The 11,808-nt window shown below is 34.1% G+C and overlaps 1 protein-coding gene across 2 annotated transcripts; it reads left to right on the forward strand.

Annotated features, from left to right (window-relative positions):
* Nucleotides 1-1,345: 1,345 nt before the first annotated feature.
* On the forward strand, nt 1,346-10,957 carry LOC132562138 (deoxyribonuclease TATDN1-like). Of its 2 annotated transcripts, XM_060226866.1 has the most exons (13): nt 1,346-1,375; nt 1,616-1,822; nt 2,018-2,038; nt 2,719-2,763; nt 2,923-2,972; nt 3,835-3,898; nt 4,827-4,973; nt 6,363-6,405; nt 7,345-7,471; nt 7,745-7,821; nt 8,961-9,031; nt 10,082-10,214; nt 10,811-10,957. In XM_060226866.1, exons 2-13 carry the CDS (start codon nt 1,786-1,788, stop codon nt 10,914-10,916), a joined length of 921 nt encoding a protein of 306 aa, XP_060082849.1. In that variant the 5' UTR covers nt 1,346-1,375; nt 1,616-1,785; the 3' UTR covers nt 10,917-10,957. The 2 variants fall into 2 exon arrangements, with proteins under 2 accessions (XP_060082849.1, XP_060082848.1); XM_060226865.1 differs by lacking the exon at nt 1,346-1,375 and having other exon boundaries at nt 1,573-1,822.
* The last annotated feature ends 851 nt before the right edge of the window (nt 10,958-11,808 follow it).

Below are 11,808 nucleotides of genomic sequence, written 5' to 3' on the forward strand. Positions count from 1 at the left end.
AAACACTTCAGACTTTTCAAGACAAATTGAAGTAGAGTTCCATGTAAACAGTTTCATTTTCAAATGTGCATGTATGCGAGTCCTTCTAATATCAATAACGCACTGCATAAATAAGTATCATTGCAGCGAATTAGCATTGGTTCGACATCATGCAGAAGATATCTTAAACATCCGATGTCCTTTATTGTTCAGGGATGAAAATGGAAAGCCTAAACCAAGGCTGGTTTTATTAATTTTTTAGTTGAAACTACATATGAAATTACATACTTTCCTATTCAAAAAGGTTAATCAATCACCCAATCTGATCTGAAGATTTTCATATCTGATTGTTAATTAAGCTGAAATATTCAATCTATGAACTATATTCTTGCATTGTGTCAATAATTGGTACTATACATGTAACATCATAAGTTTAGAATATACTTTGTTGTCTGAAGTCGAGCTGCAATGTTGTAACTTTGATAACATAACGATTTTGCTACATTGTGTTGTTTGGATAATAGACGGAGGAGGTCGGCTTTAATAATGGATGTTTTATTGGATATTTTATTATTTCTTGTAGGAATAATGGAATTGGGAAAATATTCCTGGTATTATACTGACCTCTACTGAGTGGGACGGCAACCTTTGTATCTGTACTGGCATTTGGTGCAAGCGAAGATGTTTTCTGGGCGGTGCTATTAGAATCGGTCAATAAGATATTAACATCTTTGGACAGAAAATCTTCAACCTGACCTCCCAGGTCTCGCACTCTTCGGGTGATTCGTTTCTTTAAATCGTCCTCTCGTATATCGATGTAAAATATAGTTTTTGTCAATATTTTCTCACGGAAATCGAGCTGTCTTCTCACTTGTGATGAACCATCTTTCTTCATTGTTGTTTGTTTTGAAAAGTGCCCTGTAAATAGAATTATATCTAAATGCTAAAATTTGCAGGGGATCGGAAGCAATTATTACTACGAAATGTGTGCATTGTCTATATTTTGAAGATAATTCCCACAGAAATACATTTACTGTTTATATATGTTAAAAAATCCCAGCGAACACTCACCTGCTTGCAATTATTCGTGTTTGCAAATTCCCCGCTAGTTGTGACGTCAGAAGGGAGCAGTTCTTTATTTTCTCTATTTCCTGTCAAAGGGACAGGTCCGTGTAATCTTACAAATACTACAGGCAGAATCTTCATTGATGTCCATATCTAGGCCACCTATGCTTATATTTAATTTAGGATATAATATAAACATTAGTATGAGTAACTTTGTTTGAGTTGAAATAGTTGTTGGAGCATGACAGGCGTTGCGTAAAATCACAATGCTATAAAAGGTTATCTGAAGTCATGATCAGCGACCGTGAAGGTGCGAAAAACACTCTCCGTGGTATGCTTAAACTCTAATCTGACACGAGAGAAAGTGTAACAACAGTTGCGGTTGCTAGTATAATGAAATATCAAATCAATAATTAATAAGCATACCGTATATCAATTATTATTATTTTGATAGTGTTTTACCTAAAAAAAAGTTTTGATATTAGAGTAACTTCCCTTATCACAAGCACATCCACGTTCTGCTGTAACTTTAATCGACTCTTGAGCAATTGCATTATTTTTGTGTTTATAGAAATGCTAAGTATCATTCATTACCAACGCTATGCCCAGTGTTGACATATACAGGATATCTGTTCCGTAGACATATTTGACAATCACATTACAAAGACGACAAAATCTAAGACTTGACACTCTGGAGTGGTGGAGAAGCGACTTCTGTGAAGTTTGATCAGGAAGCTGAATATGGCTAGTGCGATTAAAACTGCGATCAGATTTATTGGTAAGAACGATTGTTTATATCTGCACATAATAAATATGGTTATTGGAGATCACATAACTGTCTGATTAAATAATACTGTAATTCATTTTGCTACGTGTTACACGGTATATTTCTGTGTGTTTGTTTGTGTGTGTATATGTGTGTGTTTTTTTTTTTTTGTTATAGAAAGTTAAACATTATTATTTTTTTCTTCAGATATTGGTGTGAATTTAACAGGTAAGATAAATTATTTACTTTGTCCGAACAGTAAACATTTAAAAAGAAATGAAGATTAATGGAATATTAAAGAAAAAAAGTAATACCAGGTTAATGGAAATGACTCGGAGACTTATGTATATATTCAGATCTATGAATACTTATAATCAGCGCTTAACCATAATGTATTAAAAAGCCAGGAAGGGTATTTTCTACTTCTACTGATTTTGAAGGTAATTATAATTTTGTGTATCCTCGGTTTGTCCCAATTCGTCAAAAATATATAAAGAGGGAATTAATCACATTTGGTTTGTGGCCTGGTACATGCACAGATTAATCAAAAAGCAAATCAATAGATGCACTTTTTGAGGCTTAATGTTTGATTTTTTTTTTATATTTATTTATATTAATTTATAAAGCACCATCTTCGTCATTGAAATTCCTTACAATTGGTAAGTAGGCAATTATTTTCAGTGGAATTACATTAGTTATCAGTGTATTGGTAAAAAATAATTTAGCATTATATGAATGAATGTTCATTTCACGTATTGAAGGTGACAGGTTCTGTTCTTGTTTTCATGTCATGTTTTTTCTCTTTTTACTGTTTACATGTATAATTTAAAAGATAGATCAACACGGTAGTTCTCAAATGTTTTCATGGTGGACACATATAAAGACACATGCTTTTCTTTCCATTACAGATCCTGTTTTTAGAGGAATTTATCATGGGTCTAAAAAACATGAAGGTATTGCACTGTACATAATTTTTAATCCTCTATGAAAAGTTTTAATTAATTTTAGTTCTTTACAATGAAAACTTTCATTTAAATAGTAGTATATCATTTTGATTTGGTTTTCCACTTGCAGTGATGAATGTGAAAGCATTATGTTGTTATCTTTTACAGATGACTTTGCTGATATCTTAAACAGAGCATTTGAATATGGCATGACAAAGGTACTGCAACAACATGTAAACCAGTATCAGATCAATAGTGTTACACAGAAGATATAAATTTCCACACTTTTCACATATATATTTGTATAATTCAAAAGACTTCCTTTTTTCTCTTTTGCAACACCACCCTTCCCCCCGAAGATATATATTTCTACACCTTACAGATATATATTTGTATCATTCAAAAGTCTTCTTTTTTTCTCTTTTGCAACACCCCCTCCCCATCCTCCTCCAGCCAATTTCCATAAAATGATGCATGAGACATCCATGTGTCCTAAGTTTTTTTTTTCTTTTTAGGAACATATCAGGAAAAACTTAATACACTTTCTGCATAAACATATATAAGGGAAAATTTCAGTGAATTGTTATTGATGGCATGTTTGGTATTTTTGGATGGGGAGTATGAAATATATGTGTTACCAATTTAACTATTATTGAAGTAGAGTACCATCGGTAAAATGAACACATGATTCAGTCTGAAGCAGAATCTCTAATTGTGATAGAAAAGAGAGCACTACATATTACAGCAGTGGTTTTCCATAACGAAAGTAATTTTTGGGTCATCTCTATAGCAGTCTTAGAAAAGTCCTATATTTTAAGACATCTCTATAGTAAATTCGGAAAAGTCCTATTTTAAAACATCTCTATAGTAGTCTTGGGTCATTTTGTTATTAATCAATTGCCTTTTTGTGAGATTTAAAAGTATTAATTACTGATTTACAGATAAGATTAATCTTCTCTTTGCTTTATACAAGATTGGTAACCATTCAAACCTACATTATCTCTTTCTTTGTAAATTTATATATATTTGTAAGAACTTGAATCATTGTGTTTGTATAAAAGCATCTAATATCTTTTTCAGATGATGATCACTGGAGGGAGTTTAAAGGATTCAGAAGAAGCTTTGGTGTTATGTAAATCACATGGTAAAAATAATTTTTATTTATTTGACATATGTTTAAAGTTCTATTAAGGGTATGTCCTTTTCTGGTATAAGCATTTTCACACAAGCTTATTTTACAAAATGAATGCTGGTACCAGGTCACTTGTATTACAGAAAGTTGGTATCAGGTCACTTATATTACAGAAAGCTGATACCAGGTTACTTGTATTCCAGAAAGCTGATACCAGGTCACATGTATTACAGAAGGCTGGTACCAGGTCACTTGTATTACAGAAAGGTGGTATCAGGTCACTTGTATTACAGAAAGGTGGTATCAGGTCACTTGTATTATAGAAAGGTGGTATCAGGTCACTTGTATTACAGAAAGCTGGTACCAGGTCACTTGTATTACAGAAAGCTGGTACCAGGTCACTTATATTACATAAAGCTGGTATCAGGTCACTTGTATTACAGAACGCTGGTATCAGGTCACTTGTATTACATAAAGCTGGTATCAGGTCACTTGTATTACAGAAAGTTGATACCAGGTCACTTGTATTACAGAAAGCTGATACCAGGTCACTTGTATTAGAGAACGCTGGTACCAGGTCACTTGTATTACAGAAAGCTGATACCAGGTCACTTGTATTACAGAAGGCTGGTATCAGGTCACATGTATTACAGAAGACTGGTATCAGGTCACTTGTATTACAGAAAGATGGTACCAGGTCACTTGTATTACAGAAGGCTGGTATCAGGTCACTTGTATTACAGAAGGCTGGTATCAGATCACTTGTATTACAGAAAGCTGGTATCAGGTCACTTGTATTACAGAACGCTGGTACTAGATCACTTATATTACAGAACGCTGGTACTAGATCACTTATATTACAGAAAGCTTCTTCCAGAAAGTTTGCATCATATTTGACTATATACCAGAAGAATATATACCCGAAATTAATGTTTTACAGGGGCTCTCTATTGTACTGTGGGGTGCCATCCTACGAGATGTGGAGATTTTGATAAAGGTAGTGACCCTCAAAAGTACCTCGATGACCTTTTCACTTTGGTGATGGACAACAAGGAACGTGTTGTGGCTGTAGGAGAAATGGGATTAGGTATGTAGAAATCAGGTGTGGTTGCTATAGTAGAGATTGATTTATGTATGTGATTTATCATATCTTAATGCATTTTTATGGAGTTTTAACATCCCCATATCAGTTAGAGTCATATGAAGAATGTAATTTATGACTTTGCATGATTTTGTACAGGTTAGTTAGATAACCCAGGTGTGGTGGCCATTGTAGAGAAGGTACATGTATAATTTATAAATTTCTGGGATTTTACATGTAGGTGTCTTAATTAGAACTAATTAGAATATGAATTACATGTATCTGAATCCTTTATCATCAGTTGACACATTCGATTGTAAAACCACATTTTTTCATGGGGCTCAAACTTTTCATGGTTTTATAAATAGGTGCATTTTTGTTTATATTTAAGTTCTTTATTTATCATTTTGTGTACAAATTCATGAATAAGGAGCAACTATGAATTCTTGAATATAAAACTACAACAAAAATGAATGATTTTACATGACATGTTGGACATTAATTGTATGCATAGTATAATTACAAGAACATGGCTGTATTAAAAAACCTGATGAGAACAATACTTTCTAATGAACAATCTAACTTCAGAGGACATGAGATTTACTGATTACAGTCTCTCAGCTGTATGTACATTACTGAACTACTTATATATATCCCTGTCATGTCCTGTTTGTATGTCATCAGTAGTCATGGTTACTGCTTGTCAGGAAAAATTACCAAAGGCATTGCCATAACCATCTAGTCAGTAAGCTAGATTATCATAAACAGGTTATGTTTTAGATGAAATGATAACTCCATCAATGTTTCAATCAGATCTGATAGCCTGAGATGAGTGTGCCCTACAGACATAGTCAGTATTTATCATATACCTATTGGGTGTTGATATCTTACTGTAAAACTGCACAGGTAGATCCCACTGTGCATATCACTGATAAGGTCAATTAAGGGTTCTGTGACAGTTCCTACACCAAAGATGTGCTGTAGGGCAGATAGCAGATTAAACAAGCCTTATAGGTGTTTATTGGTAGTGTGTTCAATACTGTTTGCTTTGAAGATGATCTTTTATAATAGGAGATCTGAAAGTTGTCATGACATTTTTATGTTATGATAACATCTATTTCCAATTCAGGAAGTGAAGTATGTATAGATAGATATATACGCATGAAACTGAAGTAGATAATACCATTGTTTAGAAATTTAACATGAAATATCTAGTGAACTGCTTACAATATTGATACAACTGATGAATCTTCATACCACTATGTAATTAATTGACTTTCAATCCAAATATCAAATCCAAACTGCTAGTGTAATGCCCTTGTAATGAAACTAAACAAGCACAAAAGAAAATTTCAGTTTGATTTTCATTAATAAAAATATCTTTTTCATTCAAAGATTTTGACAGACTCCATTTTTGCCCTAAGGATACGCAAATGAAGTAAGTTTTCATTTACTTTATATTTCATATCAAATATATTTACTAGAAACTGTTTAGACTAATTTAGCAAGTAATAAACAATAAAAACATACTTACTTAAGATGTAGCTCTGACTTGTTAAATTGAAATTTGATGGCAATTTCATTGTGAATGATTTTAATCTATAAAATTGTAATTATTGAGATATCTTGAGACAAATATTTATTTATTTTTAATTTTTTGTTAACTTGAATCACAGTAAAACATGTTGTTGCATACTATACTTTAAAGTATGCATGGAACACATATACTTTAGTGATGAATCTATCATTTATTTTAATGAATTTTTTTTTCAACTTTATTTCTAAAACAATGGGTCCAACAATATGAAATTAAAGTGTATTTAGAAATTCTACAAGCTCCGTCACAATTCAATGAGTACAGGACTCACGACTTGCTTGTAGATTTATCACAGAATATACATGTATATACATTTCGTATTGTATGAATACACTATATGATATAATGCCTGTTTATCAATCTTAAACAACATAAATTCCTTAATAACCCCGTAGGCACCAAAAAAATGAAAAAATTATGAATTAAAAAAAAAACAAAAAAAAACATAATGGTTACCACTTCATAAGAACTGCCTTTCATTTTTTGTTCTGTCAAACACAAACAATATAGTGGTCATCATATTATAAGAAAGAGTGCGGCTTATATTCCGGTGCGTCTTATATGTAGATCAAATAAAATAAATTGTTGAAAACCAGCCCTGTGGCTTATACTTGGGTTTATAGATTGGAAAATATGGTATACATGTTAATTCCTTTTAATGCCTTTGCTATTCCCCATTAAATGATGGCAGAGGATGTATATAACAGTACAGAAATACAAACCACATATATTCTTTGTATAAAACTGGTGGATTTTATCATTATTTCATATATATTGTAGATATTTTGAGAAACAGATGGATCTGGCTGAGAGGACAAAGTTGCCTTTATTTCTACACTCACGGAATGCACATAGAGAGTTCATAGATATCATCAAGAGAAACAGAGATCGCATTGTGGGAGGAGTGGTGTGTTTTCTAAATCAAATCTGTATCACTTTGTGTATAAATTAACGTTCTCTTTTGGCACATAATTATTACAATATTTTTTTTTTATTCTGTGAAAGTAAGGTAAATCTTTCAATACCGTATTTCCCCTTTTACCAATTCTGAGCCTTAATACCTTTGCATCAAAGGATATATTGGCAAGTTGTATATAAATTCATAGCATTTTTAGGTTAAATAATTTTAAATATAGAAATGCAGTTAAACAACTAAAGACTTACATGTCCTGTTTTCCAGGTCCATTCCTTTACTGGAACAAAGGAGGAAGCTGCAGAAATAATACAGCAAGATCTGTATATAGGAATTAATGGCTGGTAAGAGAAGGTCCTGTATGATGTCGGGTTGTATAGGAATTAATGACTGGTAAGGGAAGGTTGTGTATGATGTCAGGGGTTGTATAGGAATTAATGACTGGTAAGGGAAGGTTGTGCATGATGTCAGGGGCTGTATAGGAATTAATGGCTGGTACGAGAAGGTCCTGTATGATGTCAGGGGTTGTATAGGAATTAATGGCTGGTACGAGAAGGTCCTGTATGATGTCAGGACTGTATAGGAATTAATGGCTGGTAAGAGAAGGTCCTGTATGATGTCAGGGGTTGTATAGGAATTAATGGCTGGTACGAGAAGGTCCTGTATGATGTCAGGGGTTGTATAGGAATTAATGGCTGGTACGAGAAGGTCCTGTATGATGTCAGGGGTTGTATAGGAATTAATGGCTGGTAAGAGAAGGTCCTGTATGATGTCAGGGGTTGTATAGGAATTAATGACTGGTAAGAGAAGGTCCTGTATGATGTCAGGGGTTGTATAGGAATTAATGACTGGTAAGAGAAGGTCCTGTATGATGTCAGGGGTTGTATAGGAATTAATGGCTGGTAAGAGAAGGTTGTGCATGATGTCAGGGGTTGTTTGAATGGGAGAGATCGGGGAACTTCACATACATTTATGGGTAATATTTTGTGGGTCATAGGGGTCAGTCTTTCTTTGTTATACAGTTACTGATAGAAGCAATGTCCTCTATAGATATGTAGCATCATTTTCATTTGAAATTTATAAATCTAGTTGAAGAATTTTCATGTTGGCAACCCTTTGTTGAGCTAAAACGAAAATTTGTGGTGAATGTCATCAATCACATATCAAATGGAATTTCAAGATCTGTGTATATCTCACAATGCTGTCTATGTCATTATCATAACCTGGTGTAGCAGTACGCTATATCACACAAAATTGTTACATGGGTACATTCACTGAAGAACAAGACAATCACATATATAAAAAGTATTGAAATTGTTGCTGGCAAATATTTATCATTAAAGATTATTTAATGAGGATTTCTTTTTTTAGATGGCTGTTAAGTTAAAAATCAGGTGTAAAAAAGGTTGTGTAAAACAGAGATAATTGTGTAGTTTATTTCAATATTGTTGTAATTGAAATTTTTGACCATCTTTGTTTACAGTTCTCTGAAAACACAAGAAAATATTGATGTGATGTGCTCCATACCAGCCAACCGATTAATGATTGAAACAGGTCAGTATCACTGTGTATGATAAAATAAATATGTTACTTAACTACAGGAAGATGCAGATACTATTGGATACAGACATTAGGTCTCTCTGTAAATTAACTTGTAGTTATAGACAACTCCTGGATACAGACAGGAGGTCTCTAAGCAAACTATTTATAGACCACCCCTGGATACAGACAGGAGTTCTCTCAGTAAACTGGTAGTTAGAGACCACTCCTGGATACAGACAGGAGGTCTCCCAGTAAACTGGTAGTTATAGACCACTCCTGGATACAGACAGGAGGTCTCCCAGTAAACTGGTAGTTATAGACAACTCCTGGATACAGACAGGAGGTCTCCCAGTAAACTGGTAGTTATAGACAACTCCTGGATACAGACAGGAGGTCTCACAGTAAACTGGTAGTTATAGACCACTCCTGGATACAGACAGGAGGTCTCCCAGTAAACTGGTAGTTATAGACCACTCCTGGATACAGAGAGACTGGTAGTTACAGACAGGAGTTCTCTCAGTAAACTGGTAGTTAGAGACCACTCCTGGATACAGACAGGAGGTCTCCCAGTTAACTTGTATTGATAGACCACTCCTGGATACAGAGAGGAGGTCTCCCAGTAAACTGGTAGTTATAGACCACTCTTGGATATAGACAGGAGGTCTCCCAGTAAACTGGTAGTTAGAGACCACTCCTGGATACAGACAGGAGGTCTCACAGTAAACTGGTAGTTATAGACAACTCCTGGATACAGACAGGAGGTCTCCCAGTAAACTGATTGTTATAGACCATTCCTGGATACAGACGGGAGGTCTCACAGTAAACTTGTAGTTATAGACAACTCCTGGATACAGACAGGAGGTCTCTCAGTAAACTGGTAGTTAGAGACCACTCCTGGATACAGACAGGAGTTCTCTCAGTAAACTGGTAGTTAGAGACCACTCCTGGATACAGACAGGAGGTCTCCCAGTAAACTGGTAGTTATAGACCACTCCTGGATACATAACAGGAATCAATTAAGCTACTTTGTTCAAACCTCATTGATAAATATTTGTTTTTCAGATGCTCCCTGGTGCGACATTCGTCCTACCCATGCAGGGTCAAAGTTTATCAAAACAACCTTTCCGTCCAAAAAGAAAGAGAAGTGGGAAAAAGGAGTGTGCATCAAAGGTCGAAATGAGCCTGTTCATATTATGTAAGATATCACGCTGTCTTATGTAGCATGCAAGATTGATAACATTGATGGAACTGATACATTTCTTCAGTCTGTCCTTGCTAAATTGAAAGGCTATTCTAACAGACTTACTTAATTTCAAAAGCGTGGCCATTGTGTCAGATAGATGTGAAAAAACTTAGGTATCATGTGACAGACATGTTTCAATGATGATTGTGTGTTCTTTTGTTATGCAGTTGAAAAATTAAGAAATGAAGTAGTACCTTGCTCTGTTTACTATAACAGGGAAGTGAGGGCGAAATTTACGCTAATAATGCAAAGGTTGTTAGATTGCAAAAATTTCCTTGTGCGTAATATTTTTGATGTGCTTAAATTCTGTAGATGAAATAAAATGAAAATTGATTACAAAAACAACACCCACGTATGTAGTTTACCTATAGAAGTCGTGAAATTACCCCCTCACCCCATGACTTCAGCAGCATTATCAAATGACTACAGAAGTAACTGGGGAGGCTTGTGTTATAGTCCAACTCAACAAGATACTTGTCACACTGTTAGATTAAAGTATTACAGAAATTTCAATAAAACACCTGATCACTTGTTTTTTATCATTTCAGCCAAGTTTTGGAGGTGATGGCTGCTGCGAGAAATGAAGACATCAACGATTTAGCAAATAAGATGTATGAAAATACATGTAAAATATTTTTTAATTGTGAAAGCTGATTTGAAAATATTTATTATTATAAAATAAATCTGAGAAGTAATTTCTGTTTGTCATGGTATTATTTGAAATTTGCAATGCTGTTAACATGTCTTTTATCTACTGGTACGGTGTGATATCTCATTATTAGATTACTGCCAAAGCACATACAAGTTTGAGAAAGTCAATAGAGAAAAGATAGATCATTTCATGACTTCCGTGTAAAACACACCCACTTTTCTTCAAACTTTTGATTAAGCCTTGAAAATCTGAATCACAAAAAATACATTCTTTACCATGATTATGGTTTTATTGGCATGATCAGATCCTTTCAGCGGTTATTAAAGTTTTAGATTCTATTTTATCATGTAACTTGCAGGTGCAAGAAACAAGATGGAAATCCTGCTATTAGTTTTCCTTTGAGAGAGGAAATATTTGACTTGTAGAATTTAGTAACAAGACTAGGTATGATGACATAACAATGATATCATTACAAGCATGTCACAAAATATCTGACATGGTTTATTAAATGACTGAATAGGCTATTTATCATTCTGACGTACCAGATTTACTTCCCTTCATTTCACTTTATTAGATGGTATGACAATCAGCTCGACACCCAAGGAGACTGCAGATTGGCTAGTTATGCGACTCTCTGCCATTGAAACTAGTCTGGGTGTTCTAGTTGCTGCATTCCTTGAGGAATTCTCATCAAATACACTTATTAAGCATCTAAATGTCTTGGACAAGTTTGTGTTTCAGGGTGATTGGGTCAAGATCAAGGTCACTGTTACTATTTATAAAAGGCTCCATTCTTTATAGGATTTTGATCAGACCTCACACAATTACTGATACATCATTACAGACTGATGACAAGGCTATTGTCACGTTGCCATACCTACATCTTTACATTGT

The sequence above is a fragment of the Ylistrum balloti genome, unplaced genomic scaffold (genome assembly GCF_031769215.1).
Source record: "Ylistrum balloti isolate Yb309-2 unplaced genomic scaffold, AGI_CSIRO_Ybal_v1 Utg371354, whole genome shotgun sequence".
NCBI lineage: Eukaryota > Metazoa > Mollusca > Bivalvia > Pectinida > Pectinidae > Ylistrum > Ylistrum balloti.

What these genes read in the sequence shown, in the direction of transcription:
- LOC132562138 (XM_060226866.1), top strand. Translation starts at nt 1,786, where the DNA reads ATGGCTAGTGCGATTAAAACTGCGATCAGATTTATTG. An exon ending in TGGGTCTAAAAAACATGAAG is followed by an intron (nt 2,764 to 2,922) that starts GTATTGCACTGT and finishes TATCTTTTACAG; the next exon opens with ATGACTTTGCTGATATCTTA. An exon ending in TTGAATATGGCATGACAAAG is followed by an intron (nt 2,973 to 3,834) that starts GTACTGCAACAA and finishes TATCTTTTTCAG; the next exon opens with ATGATGATCACTGGAGGGAG.